The sequence below is a fragment of the Lepidochelys kempii genome, chromosome 17, assembly GCF_965140265.1.
Source record: "Lepidochelys kempii isolate rLepKem1 chromosome 17, rLepKem1.hap2, whole genome shotgun sequence".
NCBI lineage: Eukaryota > Metazoa > Chordata > Testudines > Cheloniidae > Lepidochelys > Lepidochelys kempii.
The window spans coordinates 9,923,625-9,946,518 of record NC_133272.1 but is presented as its reverse complement, the minus strand read 5'-3'; the positions used below and the strand labels follow the sequence as shown (position 1 = coordinate 9,946,518).

The following is a 22,894-nucleotide window of genomic DNA, read 5'->3' as shown; positions in this document are numbered from 1 at the left end:
GGTTCACTTTGCACTTGAATATTACATTCATGACAACTCTTTACTCCCACTAGCCAAATATTTTCAGTCATTTCAGACTGTCACTACATACACAAAACACGGACTTAAAAACCTTGAAAGTTAGATGTCTTTGTAAGATTAGAAACAGTTTAATGCAACCAGTGCCATTTGACTGTATCAAAAACTTTTACCCTCTATTACAATAAAGTTATTTAATACACTCATTTGGAAATTAAGAAACAATGTTGTATGTTTGCAATATTTAAGACAACAAACTTCTCAGGAGATGAATATTCACCTTATTCTGCATGACAATCATGCCTTGCCGCCTTAACGAGTCTCCTTGTCCATGCTGGAAAGAAGGCAGAGGGGACCCGCAAATCAGAAAAAGAACTCCCAGTCCCTAACTGTACTAAAACAGCTAAAACTATCTACCACTATTTTTAATAACTAGAGATACAGAAGTAAGAACTTCAAGGACACTGGAGTGTTCTGTCTCAGACCATGCACAGGTCAGAAAGAACTGGAGAGGCAGGTGGTCCACTCCTCCCCTTATACCCTCAGTTGAGAGCATGAGGAGAGAAACTGCACAGCATGGACCAACAGACACTACGAGCAAACATCTTCCAGTTTCAGGCACATGAAGTGCATGCATACCTATAGTGAAATATGCACAGGTACCAGAACTCAAAGAGCCTATTTTAGCTATTTACGAAAATTTCCTTTCAAATGGCACAAAAGTTTTGATGTATTTCTCCCCTCCCCCCCTGCTTTTTAAAAAACATTTCTCCATAGGTGGCATTTATCTACTAATGTATCTAAGGCCAGATACATTCTACAGGACAAGGTAATACACTGCATGCTTTTGTGATAACCTTGCCTTCTGAGAAGCGTACGTGAGCCACATACTTTTAGTAACAGTAACTTGCCTGTCAAGTATGAGGAAACAAGAGTTTCTGATAGACATTACATATAGGTATATATTTAAAATATTCATGACAAACTCCCATTCATTTTTTAAGAAGTATATCCCCTGCCTTTTATCCTCTTACCCAGTGTTTTGAAACAAAGTTCAAATTTGGGTTTGAGGAGATGGCATGTTAATCTTCTGTTAGTCAGATAACAACCATTTGATAGAGACTGATAACTTTTTGTTGTTTATTAGCTATTAAGGCTGGCATTGTTTATCATTTTTTATTTTATATGGCTTTGGTAATTTACAGCATCACTGAAGTTAATTGACTGTACTGATAAACAACAAAAATCCATTTGAATTGTATTCTGACCATTGCTTCTTAATTCTCCCCGATTCTGGACATATTTTTGTGAGGATATCTAGGTCCGATGTGCATTCGCTTGACTATTCAACAGGGCCATTGCTTGCTTGTTCTTCAAGGTAATCCATGAAACAACATAGTACAAAACACTTAATTTTGAAGTGATAGCATCTGCACAACACTGGTGAGTATCAACTGGTTGTCCACTGTATCAAGTATTGCACACACAAAAGACAGGTTTGAAGAATGTAGAGGTTGCAAAGTCAAGGATTTAAAAGTTGGGGAATGAGAGTTACGGTTGCCTGTGCAACACTAATTCAGCCCCTTGTGCAAATGCGTTATAAAACACAGTCTTTAATTGCATGATCACTGAGGCTGAGATTATGTCATGGAGGTCACGGAAGTCATGGAAACCACGACTTTCAACGACCTCTGTGACATTGGGGGCCCTGCAGCTGACCAGCTGCTGCCAGTAGCAGGGGACCCTGCAGCAGCCCAGGCTCTGCGGGTGACGGGGGGGGATCCTCTCACAGCTGTCCAGGAACTGCAGGTGGGGGACCCCTCGCAACTGACTGGCCACTGCCATTGGCAGCGACCCCTGAGCTGCTCAGCCACTGCTGCTGGCAGGGGTCCCCCATGCAAGGTTCAGCTACTGCAAGCAGCCCGCTCCCCACATGCGCAGCTCCCAGCCACCACCGGTGGCAGCAGAGGGACCCCGGAGCTACTCAGTGGGCTGGGGGGATGGGACCCCAGAGCTCCCTAACTGCCACCAGCAGGGCCCCCCTGCAGCTGTTCAACCACCGCAAGCAGCTGCCCCCCACCCCCTGCAGCTCCCAGATGCTGGTGGCAGCAGCTGAGGGACCCTGGAAGTACTCAGCAGTCGCAGGCAATGGGAGCCCCCCATAACTCCCAGCCTACGACAGCAGAGGGTGGCAGGGGGTCCCCTCACAGCCACTGGGCAATGGGGTCCCTGCAATGTCCAGCGGCTTCGGGGGGGTGGGGGTGGGAGCACGCTGGACCCTCCTCCCTCCCCATTTTGTCAGGGATGTTTTTAGTAAAAGTCAGGGACAGGTCACGGTGAATAAACAAAAAATCATGGAAGTCGTGACCTGTCCCTGACTTTTACTAAAAATATCCATGACAAAAATCATACCTTAATGATCACATACCATTTTTCCACAGGAACCCTGCCTCATTCAGTGCACAGGAGTGACAATGCTCAATTAAGGAGCAACTATTCAATATTTTGTTTCATTCTCATTGTTCAATGTGTGGCCCTAGGCCTTATTTACTGCACGCTATTCAAACTTTGCTCTGAAGACAGAATTATTAATTTGAATATTAAGGGGATTTAATATTGAGTGCTTCACAAACATTACTTTACCTTCACAAAAGCTCTGTGAGGTGAGGGGAATATTACAAATGAGAAGCTAAACCACAGAGATTAAGATCAGAAGTATTCATTGATCTTGGGTGCCCAATTTGAGATGTCTAGAATCTGACTTTTTTGAGTAGTTAGCGTTATAAAGAACTTTATATATTGAAGCACAGCTCCCACTGGCTTCAGTGGCAGCTGAGAGTTCTCAGCATTTCTGCAAATCAAACTGCAGGGTCTCAAGTTGGGTGGAAAATGAGGATGACACCATTAGTCACCATCTGTGAAAAGTTTGGTTTAAGTGACTTGCATTAGCATCACAAAGGAACTCTGTGGCAAAAGCAAGGATAGAATTCAATTCTTGGGGGTAGTGTTCAACTGCCTTAACTGAGACCCTCCTGTCTCTTCCTGCAATCCCCTGCCTCATTTACCACACACCTTCCATTTCTGCTGACGCCCTACAGACGACAGCCTCCTTTACTACACACCCCGTTTCATCCCCAGAGCAGGTCCATCCTGTGCACTGAACGAAGCATGGGCCCTAACAATTAAGTCTGGTTGTTCAAAGTTACCTTGCTGATGTGGTCCGCATTTGTTTAATGATGTTCTATTTCATAAAGTTTGCTTTTTTCAAATTATAAATATTAATGTTGTCAACTTGTTTTGTGACTTTTTACTCGTCGTAATACTCTATGTATTATTAGTCTTAGTTATTTGTTGTTTTTCCAAAAGCTCCCAAATCTTATATTGGCACTTAAGCATTTCAGGCAGGGATGACATCTTTTTGTTTGTACCCTAACAACCAGCACACTTTGGAGCGCTGTAAAAATAAATACTAACAGTTCTTTTATGGTTAAGTCATTTAGATACCATGCTGTTCTGTGCCAGGATAGAAAGCAAAAGAATCATGTCCCAAGACTATCAAAAAATTCCCTCCTGTACAGTATACAAGAAGTTCTATGGACTGAATCCATTAACATAATTTACTTTCATAGCTCTGCTGCAGTCTATAAACTGTTTGAGCTTTTCTCTCTAGTTTATAACACTGGAGCTTCCCGAAGGAACTACAGCTTTCATGTACTATTTAATGCTCCTTTGTAGAAATTCTCGATGTCATTAATCTCAGTACCAGTGGCAACCAAACCTATACGGTACATTTGTCTACAGACTTTGGGGGTATTTTTCTAAAGGCTTCTTGATTCATTTATTTTATGAACTTATGTGCAAGTTCAAACCTGCTCCTACAGCTGAAGTTTAGTAAACTGCATCATTTCCTACACTGTTCTAATCTCAGTGTTTTTCGGTTTTCCCTTCTAAATCCACATCCGGCCCAACACAATCAAATCTCCAGGCATACAGGGGTTTTGCAGTAGTTAGAAATAAGCAGGACAAGAATCACAGTTTAAGGAACTCTGAATTATTATTTTTTCATCAAGCTCCACCTTGTGTTGTAGTGAGGCACCTGAGCCAGGAGTTGCATGTCAAAGGTAGTTACAATAACTCAGCAGCTGATCTGCACTCCAAAAGAAAGCACTCAAATACTAGTGGAGCTAGAAAGTGGCACTCATTCCAGTTAATAAATGGAAAGAACTGTCAGGCTCATAATTTCTTTAAATTGTAGGAAGAGACAGCTCTGCAGACACTTCCACATGCTTCCTCATCTTGTACAAATAAATGGGGAGGAGAAAAATCTAAAGTTAGAGCAAACTGTATTTTAAAAACTACAATCCTTCTGAGAAAGGCTTAAATATTCTTATTTAAAAAAACATCACCAGGAAAAGGAATTTAAAATATTTCATGAATCCAAAGGCCCTAACCATGTTGGTATTTGAAATAGGCAATATTTGACAGAATTCTTTAGAAAAATATAAACAGATTATATTGTAGCAGTGATAAAAGAAGGGATAGTTTGCCAACTCCAGACTCTTAGGTCAATCCACCGGAAATCTTCAAGTCGCATAGCTTCATGACACTTTTCTTCCTCAATGTGCATTCGGAAATCTTTACAACAAACAATGAAAGATCTTCTGACTCCCAGTTCAGATGCAGCCTTATCTGTATCCTGTCTCACATTGCCATCATCCAGATTTTTTTTAATTCATTGTTTCCTGTGTATATCTAGTAGTTTAACACAACAGAAGCCAGTTTCGCCTCCCATCAAACGTATGAGCTCATAGCTGTGCAATTCACTTCTCTGTCTGTTTTTGTAAGCAGTTGTCGTCTTTTTTACTTTAATCCTACAGGGTTTTGGCACTTCTCTTGTGTTCATTTACTGGACAGCAAGTAATCTTCCCTACATTAGGGATCTGAAGGCAAGTAAAAATCTCCTAAGTGCTTTAAGCAAACTGATTACACAGATTGAAGTACACGGTCAACATTTTCTTCAGTCTCTGTATTATATCTAGTCTCTGCCACACTGATATCTAGATACCAATTTAGCAAGATTTACTTAAACATCCTTATGGGTGCCATTTGAGAACAACTTTTTACCCTCAGACATTCCCTGCCCCATAAGCCTCCCTTAACTTTTAACCGTAGTCTCTGGTAACGCCATCAAGATTTAACTGCAATTACTAAAGGTTTTCAAATATTTAGTAGTTCCCTCCCCTCAGATAGATAGCCTATCCCTTCTTCCCTTTTCTAAAATCCTGGCAGAAATACTGCCCTAATGTTTTTAAAAACAAAATATTATGATTCTGTATAATGTCCATTTTAAACAGTTAGCCACTTACCTGTTACACTGGAATGGGTTGCCAATGAACTATTTTCTCTCTCTCTCTTTCTTTAATTACACAGCTACATCAGTCTCCCAGATCAAGCACTAAACTTCTGTGTCTTAAAACACATTATTCCTATCATCAGACCTATGCATAGGAAATAGATTTTTGGACCACTTTCATTTCCTTTTTCTTAATGCACATTAAATTTGATTCATAGAAGGTCAGTTTCAATTCTCTTATGCCATAGTCTTCCTGAAAAGGTATCAATAATTCAGTTAAGAAAATGTTCCCTCCCTGTTTGAAGGTGGAGGAAAGCCTGCACTTGGAATCAGTTATTCAAGACCCATTTTTTCCCCCTCACCAGTAGAAATTAATGAAATTCTCGTGAAGTGGGTAAAGAGTAACTCCTCTAATGTGTAGTGAATTTTAAATTAGGATGAAGGTAGAGAGAAAGGCAGCTTCTTAATTAAAGTAATTTTCACAGATAAAAATAGAACTGACCCCTTTATGCAAATCTAAAAAGCTGTATTTTCTTTAGAAAACTGCATAGACTAAAATTCCTGCTTTGAAGTTTGTTACTCTCAAAGCTTCATACACTATCATTTTCCTCCTTTTTAAACAGTACCTGTACATCTGTTTACTTGCCATGCAAATTCAAAAAGCACTCTCATTGCAGGAGACCTAGTGAGTGCAGGTGTTGAGAAGAGCCATTAGGACAGGAAGGGTTATAAAGAATGCTCCATTAATGTGTCTGATTAATTGCTATTGAGATGTGGGAGGAATATACTGTTCTGCTGACAGAGGACTAAAATACTCCGCCTAGAATATAACCAAGCAATTGAAAGCCAGCTACTGTATTTATAGGACAATACTAACTGAAAGGGTTAGACTCCATGGTACGTGTGAATGAGTTAGAAGGATTTACAGGATTGTAACAGAACTGCACCAATGTTTAACTGATATTCTATCGCAATTCTAATGCTTTGCATGAGTCTGTCACAGGTTGTTAGCAAACACAAATGTATGCACACGGGTCAGATTTTGTGACACTATCTTTTTATAAAAGAAAATGTTTTTAGTGCCATATCAAATGCATAAGTGCATTGTTCTAAACCTACCCAACAGGGTCACTAGACAGATTTCTGTACTTCTCAGATATAAAAGTAACTTGTTCAAATGGAGCCTCTGCTACAATTAAGTTTTGTATGACCGTAGCCCCTCGAGGACCTAGTCATAGACAGGTCCTCATTGTGCTAGGTGCTGTACAAACGGTGATGATGTTGTTACCATTCCACAGTATTTGGTGTTCTCAATTCATTTGCCAGTGTCCATTACATAAAAAACAGTATCACCACTGGCATCAAGCATAACTAGTTTGACCCATTCATTTAGGGCAGAAAATAAACTAAAACTACCCTCCTTCACTCCAGAAAAGACTGTGTAACACACAAGTGAAGAGTGTGCTCTCTCGCCCCACACTCTACTCTCCCCCCCCACTCCAGGCAGATTGTAGTAGCAATTTCTCTCTCTCTCTCCCACCCCCTAGAGAGTCTGGCTGTCTCCCACATCTGGTGCCTCAATAAATCACATAGTGATATGTAATGAGCACAATGGTCGGAAACCAGGAGAAGTCCTAAACAGAGGTGCTGTAGCAGGAAGAATTTGGTAGGAACTGAACTTCTTTGGTGTTGGTCACCAGGGGGTCAAAATCCAGGCCCCTTCAGTAAAGAAACAGGTTGTAACCATCATTGAAACCCTTTTCTTGATAAAAGAAAGCTCAAGGATGAACTGGACATAGAGAACGAAATCCTGGACCCTTCCTTCTAGAAGTAAGAGGGTCAAAGCTGATGCACATTACTGACAGTGAGCATTGTAAGTAGCCACTGACAATGTTCTGTGTATGAAGAAAGGACTTATATTCCAGTGCTGTTGGCCAATCACCTTCAGTTAGCAGTAAATTCACTTTTAACATTATTAAAAAGAAAAACTGACGACAAAAATGTGTGACTTTCTTCCACACTGAACGAATTATATAAATTTATATTTAATCCAGAAGATGGCTCCTGGATGTTTTATTACATAAAGCAGTTAAGTCTTTTCCCATTTATCATGTACGCTGATTAAAAGCAGTGTATGTTACAAAGTAATTGCTAATTTCCAACAGAATTTGTTTCTTAGTTTTGCTATCTTGTAAGACTAATTAAGAAACTGGTACAATTTAACAATTTAGAATTAGCGTAATCACCTTTTTCTAAAACCGAATTTTACAAATTTAAATTTAAATCTGAAATGTACTTGAAGTTCTAAATATAGCTAGAAGAATAATCTTATCAGAACCTTTTCAGACACAATATAATCCCCTGCATTTTCACACGGCAAAAGCTCATACCAGCACCAGAGGAGTGAGTTTTGAGAACCTGCGTAGTTTTTCATGGAATCTAGATGGTGCTTTTCCTGATTGCTTTTTTCCCCTCAAAGGACTTTTTTGGTGGGAGTATATGTGGGGGTGGACGTGGGGGGCAGAAAAATCAGATTTTAAAAAGCTGCATCTAACACCATCAAAGATATTCAAACAAATTTAGAGGACTAAAACTCATCTGGTTCTACAGTGTCTAGACTGGTTTAGAAAGAAATTCGAAATTCCTTCACAAGTTTGGTGATAGCTTGTGTTTTGAACACTTGTTTATACAGCATTTTAAAAAAACCTGAATTCCTGAAAGGATTCACATGGGTTGTTTTGGGACAATTCTTTGCTGCTACTGATTGAGCATCACTCAAATATCTAATTAGAACTATTTAAAATTTATACTGCTTGCTAATTTATGCAAAGGTATTATTTCCATAACATATTGGTGTGAAGTGTACTTGCAGCTTTACATGTGTTTATTTTCAAATATAGCGTCAGAGATCTTCATGGCCTCTTTTACAATATGAGTTAATACAACAGGTGTGAGTAGACTACTTTACAAAACCCATCTGTGGCAATGTGCAACCATATATTTAAGACACCGGTGAAAATTAGGGCAAAAACTAACTCAATTTGATTTAAGACCCCTGAAATGGAAGGTGCTACAAAAGTGCACAAGTATTTTTAGTACGCATGAAATTTGCTGATACAAAATATAAAGGCAGCTCCTAAGGCATTCAAATCAGAATATCAGAAAAGCTATCATTTACACCATACAGACAGCAGGTGGTGATGTGTCTATTTAGGTATTTATATGGCACACATTCATGTCAGAGCATAGGATCTGATGGCTATCAAGTCCCCCATATCCACGTCTTAGTTACCAGCATTAGTGTCTGTATCCATTCTGCATCAATGTCACAAGGACAACAGCTAGCACAGTACATTACACATACCTACAATATTTAACTTACTACATCACACTGAACATACAGCAACACATCAATAAATCTTCCTCGTCTGTTATTATGCAGTTGTTTGATGCAAAATATCAGACAGATTCTGCTGGGGTGCAGAAATTTTTCTCTAGAGGGTGGTGTGGTATTGCTATTTTTGGCATTTACTATTCTCAGTATTCACTACCTTCAACTAGACAGAAGTGGTACTGGCTTGTAGTTAAATATGTAAACATAAATTCAGTTCCTACAGAGGCTGTTAAATTGTATTTAGCTCCCGTCACTCCGTGTCCAACACTATCCCCTGAAAAGAAAAGTTCACGGATACAGAACCTCTCCCACAGCATAAAACTCATTCTAAGATCAGGTTTTTCTGTTTCTAACTTTCTATGTACCACTGCTCTCAAATTATGTTTTATAGTTAAGTACATACCAGTGAAGGATAGCAATTGTTACTATAAAAGTTTGGAGAAATGACAAACATGTATCATGACAGGTTTCAGAGTAGCAGCAGTGTTAGTCTGTATTCGCAAAAAGAAAAGGAGTACCGATGAAGTGAGCTGTAGCTCATGAAAGCTTATGCACAAATAACTTTGTTAGTCTCTAAGGTGCCACAAGTCCTCCTTTTCTTTTTATGTATTCATGAGGAACTTCTTATCTTCCTCATTCCTTAGAACTTAGATATGGATTCATGGAATTCCTTAAACAAATTATGGGTCTGATACTACAAAGAATTAAGCACATGTGCTTAACTTTGCTCATGTGCAAGCCATACCAGGGGTTAAACAAGAATTGAAGAGCCCATAAACCTTCTCTTGTATTATTCATAACCCCCCCCCCGCACCCACCCATCCCCCCCCTTTTTTTTTTACCCTAGAAATACTCTCATTTTTTCTATCATTTTTGAAATCGGTAATTTTGGTTTTAAAGCATTTGAGGAATGTCCTTGATCTTGTACAGGACTGTACACTTTAAATTTTTTTAAAAAATTGATGCTAGACTGCCTGTTTTGCAGTATCTGAAATAGTAGTTTATTTTCAGCAGTTTGCTTACAGATACCTTCCTGAGATTCAATGTATGTACAAATCCAGAGCACTAGAAATGTTCTATCATTAACATCACTTTATAATCTCAAAGAGCTGTACAAGAACTAGTCAAGCCTCTTACCACTCTTGTTACTATCCCCATCATACAGATGGTATAAAGAGACAGATTAAGTGGTGTGTCCAAGGCCAGTATCAGCACTGAGATTAGACCTCAGGAGATATTTATATACATAAAATATCACACACTGGTGAAGCATCTTGGTGGAGTGGATTGTACATGGTTTGCACACAAGAACTCCTGAGTTCTGATCCCAGTGCTCATATGAAGCCTGACTCATGCTTGTACAGCACTTGGAAACTGTGACACAAAGGGATATAAATGCTTAGAACTTAAAACTATTTTATTTTTTAAAAAGGTATGCATTTCTAATGCTGGGTATAGGTTTGCTCATAACTTCTTGTGATCCAGTGCATCTGTAAGCAAAACATAGAAAATAAACACTCCTGTTTCAGACACTGCAAATTAAGCAGTCTAGTATTCATTTAAAAAAAATGTACAGTATATTTATATTTATATTTTAGAAGACTAAGGGACATTCTCCTCAATTGTTTGCAAACCGAAACGGCTTATTTTAAAACTGATAGAGAAGACCCTGAGAGCATTTCAACAGTAAATATAAAAAATATCCCACAACAGTGTAGAGGCAGCTTGAATTGAACATGGTTAGGAGATAGGAACTCCTGAGTTGCAATTATGTAGCAGTGTATCCACAAAGCACTTATTTCTTTAGTATTATTATTATTGTGGTATGAGCGTGGCGCTTCACGTTAATATAAAGAAAGAACAAAGACATAAACATACATATATCAAATTTTTCAGTGATATAAAATATACATGCCATGTGTTATGTTCATTTTTACTATCTGTCGGTCAACTGATGGCGTGTTCTGTTTCCACAGAACTAGATATTACAGGTGGAAAAGACCTACTGATCTAACCTCCTGCCAATACAGAAGCGGCTCTGCAGCTTTCTGAACTATACGATTGATTTTAATCCAGGCCTCTCCTTACATCCTCCTTTAAAGCGACTATCATGATGCGGCCTGTCCTAAAATTGGAAGGTTTTTGCCCATGCCAGTCAGAGAAATATTTGTGAGGTTGCAGCCGCAAGTGCAATTTACAAAGGAAAAACTGCTTTGTCTCAACAGCATTTTGACTAGCTGCAGTTTTGATCAGTGCTAATACAAGAGCCTAACTTGGGTAAATTCAGGATTGGCTGACAGGCAGAGGCAACATGTTAACAGTTCACGTTAATGAATACAGATGGGTGAGATGCTTACATAAATTATTTATAAAAGTACAGGTGACAAATAGGGAAGAATGGCAGGTGGTGTTTTTTAAACTTCTGATAACTTCTTGCATAAAAGTTACGTTAATTATTTTTAGTTTTCCCCATGAACTTCTTAGACACGTTTATCTTAATAAAACATGGAATTTCACAGAGATGAAGCTAATACTTTTATTGTACAGGATGTATACAAAATAATGGATTCCATTGTTCTGTGTCTGCCTTTTTTGTTGGTCTGTTAGTTGCCAAGATGGAAAGTTTGAGGGGGGAAAAATCCCACAGATGAAACACTAAATTTATAAACTCCGACTGAATGACAGTCTTGAAGAGGGTAAGAGCAGGCTCAGTAGATTGCACGCGCGTGTGTGCACGCACACACACACACGAATGAATTTTTATATATCTATATAAAATTCATTCGTGTGTGTGTGTGTGTGTGTGTGAATGAACGAAGTGCAATTCATACCTGTTTATGAGGACCCCTGAGTATGTGCGCCTTGGCGCCTTCACAAGCCGTCCTCATTGCTTCCAGTGACGGTGTTCCCAATAGATCTGTGATCAAATCCAACTGTAGGTACAGAATACACACATTAGAGATTAATTTCAGAGATATGCTTATCTTTGAATTCACACAAAGCTGGAACAATGGATTTGTAAAGTCTGATTCAGTCTGAAATAAACTGCCAAAGGTAAATTTTACTTTTAATAAACTACATAAGTGCAATCAGTTTTAAAAAGACACTAAAATAAAACTAGATTACAGGCAAAGGCAAACAAACCATTCACTACCATGTTTGGGAGTATTTAGTATAGGTTTATGGAAACGTTTTATTGTAATTTTGAAAAACTAGATTTGCTCTGTTATAATTTTTGAAAATACCATTTAAAATACGTTATGCATACTACAAACTGAACGTCTAGTCTTGTTTGAATGTCAACAGTACACCGAAAAGCACTGAGCCACAAAAGACAGGTAAAAACAGCCACATACAAATGCATGTAGACAGCAACATATTTTTCAGTGATAAAACAACTTATAATCAGAACTACTATGCCAACTATTATATATAGCCAAATTCCAATGCCTTCAAGTGTGAGAAATTCTTATGTGAACAAGAGTGCTTAATCTGTTTAATATTACTTTAGAGCAAAGAATCAAAACATGAAAAACGTCTTTAGCAGAACCTGCTGTAGTTTTCTTTTTAGCCTAAATATCTACTGATGGACATTTAATCTATGTGTATTCAAATTTGTGTAGCCTTTTAAAATGAGATGTTCTTGAATTTAAATTATCCATTAGATAAAGAATGATTTCATCTCCTTTGTAGAACTGCCGATGTAAAGAAATGGTGTTAAATTACATGAGTGGTGAATTTGTTTGGGAGGCAAGAATAAATAAAAGTAAAAGGCCTGCCCAGGACCCAGGGAAGAGTAGTCTGGTTTTGGGTAGTGGGAAAGCAAGTCAACTGTAGGGCAGTTGTTGTTAGTATTATTGTAGCGTCAAGGAGCCCCAGTCATGGACCAGGACCCTATTGGGATAGGCACTGAACAAACACAGAACAAAAAGATATTCGCTACCCTATACACCTGAGAGAATGCCTTGTTTTGGGTTTGTCTTGTTTACATTTCTTTATTTGTGTATGTAATAAATACTTTATAGTATGATTTTTTTTTTACTCTTATTTCCCACAAGCGTGTGCATGTACATGCATATTTATGGTGGAAAAAAGACATTGCCATATGCCAGGTAAAACTTCTTAGAAAAAGTCAGGGGGCAGATTAGCACTCAAGTTCCAAATGTTCCTATATGACTATTATGAACTTGAGCTAATGGATTAACTGCAAAGCTTTCCCTGCAGAGTAAAGCCATTATCATTGTACAGGCTAATATGGATGACAACCCACTTTGACTGTCAGTACAAAATAGAAGAGTGTGATTATTGCTTACAGACCACCAAAGCATTTGTTGCTGTTAAAGCTGCCAGTCCTCCAAATATGAGATCATTTCCTACTCTCCAGCAGAGATCCCAATCTATAAAGGTGCCTGTTTGCACACTTAACACTTTTGCTTGGTGTTGAGGATATGTCTAGCCCCCACCCTCCCAACAAATTATCTTTAAGTATAGGTATTGAAGTAGTAAAACAAATAACCAGATGGGGGAAACGAGATAGCTTATGCGTTAGGGTTTTCTTCCTTTTGAAATTGGGAAAGTATATATTGTAAATTACCCAAACATAAGTGTAAATATGAAACCAGCAGTACCACTGTGGAATTAGCTGATCAGATCCTTAGCTGGTGTAAACTGATGTTAGCGGCTTCAATGGAGCAATGCCAATTTACATCAACTGAGAATCTGGCCCACGTCTATAGTTTCCCATATAGTTAACATTTAACTATAACTTTCCCCCCTTAACCATATTGAACAGCTCAGTGTCAGACTTCCATCTTTAAGTCACTGGGGTGCGTTCCTATAACATCCGTAGGTACACTGATGTTTCAGGGACCGATTTTAAATAAGTTGATCATCTCAGTATAGTTCCTACAGGACAGCTGTTCACACCACAGAAGTCACCACTACAGATGAAACCCCTGTTGATGTGTTCTCAAGATGAGGGTGATGTGAGACTAACACCCTCATCCTGAGAATTGCTTCTTCCAGAACAAGGTTGAGGAACATCAAAAGGGCATATGCATATAAGGCTTTGTTTGTTTTTTTGTTTGTTTAAAAATCTTATGTTTGACAATCTGAAGGTTTCAGTGTTGGGGGAGTATTCCGATCTACTGTTTAAATTCTTTTTAAAATCATTCATTAATTATACAACAGATCAAAATATTGTTTAAATTCATGTATTCTGAACTCTGCTAAAACAATCCTGAAGCAATTTGACCATTAATCATACTACTTGCCAAATTTATTTTTTTCTAAATTAAGTTGAAATGCAGCACCGTGTACACAGTACAAGCATGTAAATATCAACTGAAACCCCGTAAAGGTTTTTTTCTTTTTGCTAAATGGTAAAATCTGTTGGTCCCAGTGAGATCACATTCACTTTATTTCCACACAGACCAAACTGGAAAGTGTTTTGCCTTATGTGTAAAGCAGGTAATACAAGAGCAGAGGTGTGAGGTGCAAATGCGATCGTTTCAAGGAATTCTGCAGTACAATACAGGGAAGACTTTTACAGTTAAATGTAGTTATACCTGCTGAATGGGACTTTGTGCCTGAAACAATATTCTTCGGCCAAGTAGTTCTGCAAAGATGCAGCCCACAGACCAAATATCAATAGCATTGCTGTAGTGACGGCTGCCCATCAGGATTTCCGGAGCCCGGTAATACTGAGTGACAACTTCCTGAGTCATGTGACGAGATTCATCTAATTCTTCCACCCTGGCCAATCCAAAATCACAAATCTAAATTGAGAAGGTAAATAAATAAAAAAAAATTACCAAAATACTTAGTGCATGTCACACAGATATGTCTTTAGTAACAAAGTATAAAATCCCAAACCAGCATTAATTGTTTTTAAAAGTCTGCATACTGCAATAACTGCATAAGCAAGCTCTATTTACTTATTTATTTAAATAAAGTGTTTGTTTTTGAGGAGGGCCAAGTATGTTGTTTAGTTGCATAAATATTTAAACACCTAAAATGTCTACAATTATTTAGATTTTCTTGACATGACAATATATTTTTCAGCTGGCATTACACTGTCAAGTTTAATATTAAAATCCCAATCCAGCATTTTGCCCTTAAAAGATCACTGACAACTTCCTGGGCTCAAAATGATTCATTCCAATACACATTTCCTTTTGTGATGGTGCTCCTTAAAGATGTCAGCAGTGAGATTTCGCCTTTCCTGTCACTACAGACTGCTGCTGTTCTTAATTTTTTTTATAGTTTCTTTTTACTAGGATAAAGGAAAAAGTAGCCAGACAAGATTTTCAAAATAAGGACCTAATTAAATTAAAAACAAATAAAGCTGGTTTAATTACAGTAGGACACATTTCCTCACCCTTAAAAGTATAAAAATAAATTAAGGGAGAAATCTCCAGCATTCATTGCCACCTTCACGGTGGCAATGTGTTACTGACAGTGTTGTAGCAACACTTAAACGTATTACAGGCTTTTCAAACCTGCTAAGCACACAGCAGTTCCTGCTGAAGTCAGTGGAAAAATTTTTCTGTTCGTATAGCTTTACTCTTGTTTTTCTGGGGGGGAGGTGTGGGGCTGTTTTTACTTATGAACACACTTAACTGGGGAAAGATTTTATTAAAGTACAAATCTCTTTGACCATGACCCCGATATATAATAAACTGTACAAATTTTAAATAAATTTAGATACCACCTTAAGAACACAGTTGCTGTTCACAAGTAGGTTCCCTGGTTTAATGTCTCGATGTAAAATCCCAGCTGAATGTAGATATTTCAGACCTGAAATATTAAACAAAGTAAATACATTCTCTACTATAACCTATGACTGAAGGCATATTTTCCTGAAAGGCATCATCAAAGACTTATGCATCTGCTTAACTTTACACACTGCTAGTAGTCCCATTAACTTTACCTCACTACTTTACTACTCAAGAATGAAGTTAAACATATAAATAAGTCTTTGCAGGATCCAGGTCATAGAGAGCAAATTATTTAAGCAGACATACTTTTCAACATATACTTTCTTCCTCTCTTTTGCTATAAAAGTACACATATTATTGTATAAAAATCATCATTATAAACAGTTCTTATAAATAAATATATCTACTTCAATTACATAATTTCTGAAGCACTAACGTTCAATTGAAGCATAACTAGATGTTTTTAAGAGGAGTGTTCAAGAGGAAGTAGGGTGAGGCTGTACAATATACAACATAGGTTTTGGTTCAATGTAATTATTTTACAGCTAACAGTTGCTGTAATGATTTTCTGTTCTCTATTACCTTGTAAACCGATGTGCAGATACACCAGCCATGGAATGTAAAATAAAGTCCCAAACTACAGTTTAGCCCAAGGCCCTTTACTGAGGGCTAACTTTATTACTACAAAAAATTTCAAAACAAAACAAAGCAACTCAGAGCATTTGGTCCCTGCCACTAGAGGCCTTTCAACTTTCATCAGGCTGGGAGGGGAGAAGGACACACCATTCACATTAGTTATCCCCCTCACAGCTGCTTCCCCTGTGCTTTTAGTCTCTGTGGTTGCAACTTCAGTCCATTTTAAACAAACAAACAAAAAATTCAGGAAGCACCTCACTAAAGCTCACCATGGAGTAAGCGTCCATGAAAGTAATTAGTCGGTGTGAAGTTCATTAGGTACTGGAATGTAGTGGACAAAATCTGGTCAACAGAAAAGTGACCAGATCCTCACTTAGGGATATGGGACAAAATGGGTAGTGCTGAGGTCAAAGGTCAAGTGACCAGGGCAGATGGAATAAAAAAAAATTATTCACAGAAGAGGATCCAACCGGCAGCATGACATTGTCATCTTGATGGAAATTAAAATTGATGTGTACTATCACTTACTCTGAAGCCAACTCATATCAGAGGCACAAACACAATATGTCCTTCAGAGGGATAAACCTCTCCTCTGGTTCAACAGGCTTGGCTGGGGGATAATACCGCCTTTGGATGTACTTTACACCTCCTTGTTCTGACATTGCTGAATATGACCCAATAACTATTTTTATCAAGAAAAAATGGCTTCTGTTTATTTTCAGCTGATTTTCATTGTGGAAAACAAATAAAACACATGGGAAGTGAGGCAGTTTAGCCTCATCAAAAGTCAGAAGTCCAACTCAGTAAACTGAATCTGTAATTTCCGAATCCACTGAAAGATCTAAATGTATAACCAGTATTATCATGAGATTATTTTTACTGAGCCAATTTTAGTGGCCACTTCTACAATAATTTCAGTTACTTTGTTTTACAATATAGCATCATATTTAGTTCTGGCTAAAATGTATTCACCAGATAGGATGGCCTCAGGTGTCTTCTCGGCAGCCTAATCCAAAAGGCCACTTTACTTCATAAGATCTATAGTTTAAAAAAAATCAGTGTTGCGCTTCATCTTTTCAGTAACCATTAGAGAAGTCATTCAGGTTAAAGAACAAGGATTGCCACCTTCATACATACAGTACCCTAAAAAAGCAGCAAGGCCAAGAGCTTCGTGTACACCTTTGCTATTCTTTCAAAGACAACATTAAGTAACAAAACAATGTGTTAAATATATTTTGTTCTACACATTACAAAGACTTGCCTCACTAGTTTCTGAACTTTTACTCCCAAGAGAAAATTACCAAGAAAGAATACACCACTTAGTTCAATATTGTTTCATCAGTTTTAAACAAAAAAGTTACCTCTTAAAATCTGGTAAAGAAAAACTTTGACATGATCCGAGCTGAGAGGTTGAGGAGAGACGATAATCTTATGGAGGTCACTCTGCATCAATTCAGTGACAACGTATCTTCAAGTTATTAGTTAAGGAAAGTACAGAAAGTGCAGCATATAATCCATTTGAAACAGTTACTCTTGCTCACAAGAATTTTAATTCTTATAGCTCAAAGCTGTAGAATAACAAAAGAATAAAGCTTCTTGACTGATATAATAGAGGTCAAATCTCCAGACCTCCACAAGAATTACTTGACAGTTTAGTTACAAGAGAAAACTTAATTACTGAACAAAGCCACATTTACACTTATGAATATACATTACAAAATTATTTGAAAGCCAAAACATGGCTCATGAAGGATAAGATGCCCAGTGTTAATTTAATTGTATTTTAAAACCTGTAATTTTGGGCTCAAAATTCTTATTAAATAATAAATTACATGCGATGCTGGTGGCATCACCTTAATCCTTAGTGGAAATTTATCCACATCACATAACCAGACCAGTTGATAGAGGTCAATACAGTTGGAAAATAGAGCCCAAGCATGGGTATTGTAGGTCAGTAGTGCATTGCTCTCATAGGAAGCTTGTACAGTATCTGCATGCATTGTGCCATCTCTACCTGTACTATCAATATTTCACTTCCACAAGCTCCAAATCTCCTCCCATGCACACACATACAAATCACTGGTTGTAAATCTCTTTCAAGTTCTAATTTAAAAAAATAGCACCTCTATGTGGAAGAAAAGGCAAAAGCCACCAACTGGTGTGCTGTCACACACAAAGCAACAGGTGTAGGAGCCTGCTGGTGATTGATAACAGTAGCTGAATATTCCAAGTGCTGTTATTCTTGCTGACATCAATGTAGAGATGTAAATTAAGAAGGGGGGCATGTCTGCTCAGACAGCACCAGCAATTGCAAAATACTATCTTTCACAAATGGAGAAATACAGCAGAGGGAACACAGAAACAACATTGTCAGGAAATTGATGAAGTTGTCAATTTCCTGAATGCGGGGTTATAGACAAAAAGGTAATTCTTAAAAAAAAAAAACCAAAAAGGGTACCTTGGGTGCTGAAGATAGCTGCTCACCACATCAGACATATCTGCTTACTTTACTGACGCATTTTTGCTCATGTCAGCAACCAAGAGCCTACATAGCTGCTGAAAAGCAAGTTGTATTTTATTCTGCCTCCTGCATCAACAAAATTGCCAGCTAAGTACTGATTTGCATTCTTTATTGTTGATGAGCGTCTGCAATGATGGACAGTCTGAAGTAGAGCCAGTATGTCTTGATTTTCAAGTAACAGGTTGAATTTCTAATGCTGACGGTTCAGAAAATCTTATTTTGATGTATAAACTGAGCAAGTTTGATAAAAGAATAAAGAAACATACTCTGTTGACATAGCTGCTTTTCAGGGGACAGCCACATTTGAAAAGAAAAGGGAAATTCTGGGATTTGCTGTACTAATATACAAGTAACTTAATGTATTCACTATTGCAGATGGTCAGTCAAATATTGTGGCCTTATTTTCAATACACTATTATTATTATTATTATTAATATTATAATAATGCCTAGAGCCCCCGCTTTAGTTAGATAGTAGTGGTGGGCATAGTACAAACACACAGTTAAGAGATATTCCTTGGCCCAAAGAGTATACAATCCAAGTCACCAAAAAGGTTAGGAGGGGAAACAAAGGCACAGAGAGGAAGTGCCTTGCCAAGGTCACACATCAGGTCAGCTGCAGAGCCAGAAATAGAGTACAGGTCTCTCAAGACCCAGTCCAGTGTCTTCTTCATTGAACCACACTCTCTCATTTGCAATTCAAGATAAGAGAATTGTAATCGGCTCTCCTGTGCTTCGAGATATAAGCTGATCATCTGCAGGGGACAGGAACAGCTCAACTTCCACCCACCAAAAATACAGCACTGCACAACTGGTGAAGGGCATAATATTTTTCCTGCCTTCCTCTGAAGCATCAGGCCACTGCCAGAAGCAGGATAACAAAATGTATGGACTAATCCAGAAGAGAAAATTCTATCTTTCCACACCTGACACTGACTTTTGGAAACAAAAATCCTTATGAATGAGGCAAAATCCAGTAGCATTCCTATCCGTTGCGCACCAGCCATGGCAATTCTGTAAACTCAGCACCTTTCAGTGGGATTTTCAAAAGTGTTGACCCTAACTCTGCAGCCATTGACGTCGATAGGAGCTTTACCAATGATTGCAGTGGGAACACGATTAAGTCAATGCTGAGTTGAGTGCTTTTTAAAAACCCCACCTTTAACCTGTAAAACCACTAGATCGTCGATGCATCCACTACCTCAATACTTATAGCTAGGCTAAATCCTCTGCTAAATAACTCTGCAAATGACAGCAAACTAACTGTGAGACAGATATCTTTCTGAACTCTAAGCCAGTAAGTTGATAAACAGACGAGCCTTCTCAGGAATTTCGACCCCTTCTTCTTACCACTCCTCTGGTTAGTGAATCAGCACAGTTTAAACCTCATGTATGATGACCCAGTAAGATCCTGCAACCTCCTTTCTTCCCCAGCCAAATGATTGCTTATCCCACCAAACCTGTCTGTTGCTTCATATACATTACCGGTCACTTCATTCCTTTCAAGTATCCAATTTTTTAGGTGCCCTATCTAACCAGGTTTTATACATCATCTAAAAATGCATTCAATTTTTTAAAGTGGCACAGTACTAAAACCCACTGAGTTATATTTCATAAATTAATGACACATCACATAATTTTCTAACAAAAACTTCCCTAGAACTTCTCTAGTAAATGTAACCCAAAGAAAAGTTCAGCAACATCGGAATACAATAATTTTTAGTTTAATAAAGCAATTTTCACTTTGCAAAGGCCTCCTTTTAATAGGTATGCCAGCCTTTTTACACTTCCTTTTACCTGCTGGCTGCAACTTATCCTGAAATTCTACATTTTCCAATAAAATATTCAAAAACCCAAAAGCAATACTGTGCACTTTATTATAAGATTTCTGTTTTGCTATACCACAAATCCTCCTAAATCTCAATCCCTAGCATAATGTCTCCCAGATGTCTCAACTAGTTGTCATGCCAACTAAAGCCGCTTAAATTAAATGAGGGCCTGAAATGGCACCTGCACCACTCCAGGTCTGTTGCGCATTAAATAAAGCTCTCTTGACAGGGGCTCAGAGGTGCCATTAACTTGAACAGCAGCTATCTGATTATTGTGTCTGGATAATTTAATGAGGATCTCTAAACAAGAGTGAAAGCAGGACTTGCTCAGTGTATCTGTCTTTTGCAAATGTGGCAGCCTCTTAAACAGCTGGTGCCCAACCAGGTCAATGCCTTTGCTTAGGCCTGTTAATATTTAGCTAAAATAACAGACTATGTCTAAAGTTATGGGATTTCAATAAAATATTTTAACTGACACTTGCATTTTTCCTATTTAAATTGATCTATAGTATATGCTGGCCAGTAGGAGGTCACTGGAGCTACATTACAGAGCTAAACTGAACATTACCAGCAGATGAAAATTGCTACTGACAGCTATAATTAGTTAAGTAGCTGTATAAAATTAGAACTACAAAGTGTACCAGTTTGCTTCAGAACAATTATAAAGGAAAATGCGGATCACAATAGACTCTCACTAATTCACACCGACTTGGAGACCCACCAAAATTAGTAAATTTTGCAAACTGACAAGTAAGTAAACAAACCAAGAATATTGCATGAAAGCGTACTTTGCTCCTGGATGCATTAACTTAATTTCAATAATGTATAAATATAACTCATGTTCTATAGTTAAGGCTACACTTTAGTCATGGGTATTTTTAGTAAAAGTCATGGACAGGATACAGGCAGTAAACAAAAATTTATGGCCCGTGATCTGTCCATGATTTGTACTATATACTCCCGACTAAATCTTGGGGAGGATGGTGGCCCAGGGGTGCCAGAGGTGCTCGGAGGGTTGGGGGGAGGGCGCGGTAGTGGCGCACGGCCTGGGACCCACGCTGGTGCTGGTGTGGAGGGTTTGGCTGGGCTGGCAGGCTCCCTACTCAGCTCCGTGCCTCCCTGGAAGCAGCAACATCCCTCAGCTCCTAAGCAGAGGCACAGCCACATGTCTCTGCATGCTGCCTCCTCCCCTAGCGCTGGCTCCGCAACTCCCATTTGCCGGGAACTGTGGTCGATGGGAGCAGCGGGGGCGGTGCCTGCAAGGGAAGGCAGCACGCAGACCCCCTGGCACTGCCTCCCCCGAGGAGCCGAGGAATGTTGCCGCTTCCGGGGAGGCCCCTGAGGTAAGCACCGCCTGGAGTTCTCACCCCCTCCCGTGCCCCAACCCCCTGCCCTGAGGCCCTCCCCCCTCCCCCCCACCCCCACAAACTCCTGCTGGGGGGTGGGAGGAAGGCAGTGGCCTGAGACTGCCCCAGCAGCAGCTGGTGCAACTGGTCCAGGGGCTGCCCAAGTTCCTCAGGCAACCCCCATGTCAACTGCACCAGAAGTCACTGAGGTCACGGAAAAATCATGGAATCCATGACTTCGGTGACCTCCGTGACAATCTCACAGCTTTACCTATAGTATATTAATAAGGAAAGAAGTTTCAGAAAACTCAGATTTAGGTTGGGATGAGACCACCATGTCTTGGGCAAGTTATGGGGTATGTGGATTAGCAGAATATGAATTAGCAAGGTCCTGGGGAAGTAAATGGTGGAAGATGTGTTCAACTGCTATGTTACCATGGGAAAAGGTTTCAACAGTTTATTTTCTAACCAGAGAAGTTCTTATAATTTTCACATTTCAGGATGCCCTTTGAAACAGAGACAGGAATTCTCTCATTCAGCCACTTTAGCACATTAGGACATGGTGCCATGTCTGTTTCTTCTTGCCACTTCCCAAATGCAATAACCCATTAATTATAATTCTCCTGTAATACACCTGTTTCATATTAATATGCAAAATAAGAAAAGGCTGGTCTGGTTAAGAATAGTATAAGAATTAATGGAATAAAATCTCATGAAATTTATATTTCTATATATCCTCACTTATAGTTAAAAATATGCTGGCATTTCCTCTCAACCCATGTTAATTATTAACTGGCAGTGGAACCACCATCTATTGCGTAAGGGGTGTTGTGGGCTCTGTTCTTCTGGTTGGCAAGAGTAAAATGTTCAGGCTCTCTGATGCCCAGTAAAACCACTTGTCTGAAAATCTCCTATTTAACTAGTGGTATGATGAGTGAAGATTCATTCCCTGAAGGCGTGGGAAAGGAAGAGAGAACCGAACATGGCCTGTGGTCCTGCAATAAGTTACACCATCTATTTTAAGATTATTCTCTAAATCCTCTCAATTATATAATTATTGAGACTCAAGATTAAATTAA

At 38.7% G+C, this 22,894-nt stretch overlaps 1 protein-coding gene across 3 annotated transcripts in view; it reads right to left on the bottom strand.

Moving 5' to 3' along the window:
- The window catches only part of NLK (nemo like kinase), a 118,058-nt gene that overhangs the window by 15,738 nt on the left and 79,426 nt on the right, over positions 1 to 22,894 (bottom strand). For all 3 annotated transcript variants that reach the window (XR_012155435.1, XM_073315702.1, XM_073315701.1), the window contains exons 4-7: positions 17,482 to 17,588; positions 15,478 to 15,563; positions 14,333 to 14,542; positions 11,597 to 11,698 (exon numbers count right to left, since the gene is read on the bottom strand). Coding sequence is in view for 2 of the 3 variants with exons in the window: in XM_073315702.1 (XP_073171803.1) it covers positions 11,597 to 11,698; positions 14,333 to 14,542; positions 15,478 to 15,563; positions 17,482 to 17,588 (505 nt within the window). In the remaining variant the exon portion in view is untranslated. The remainder of the gene's footprint in view (positions 1 to 11,596; positions 11,699 to 14,332; positions 14,543 to 15,477; positions 15,564 to 17,481; positions 17,589 to 22,894) is intronic.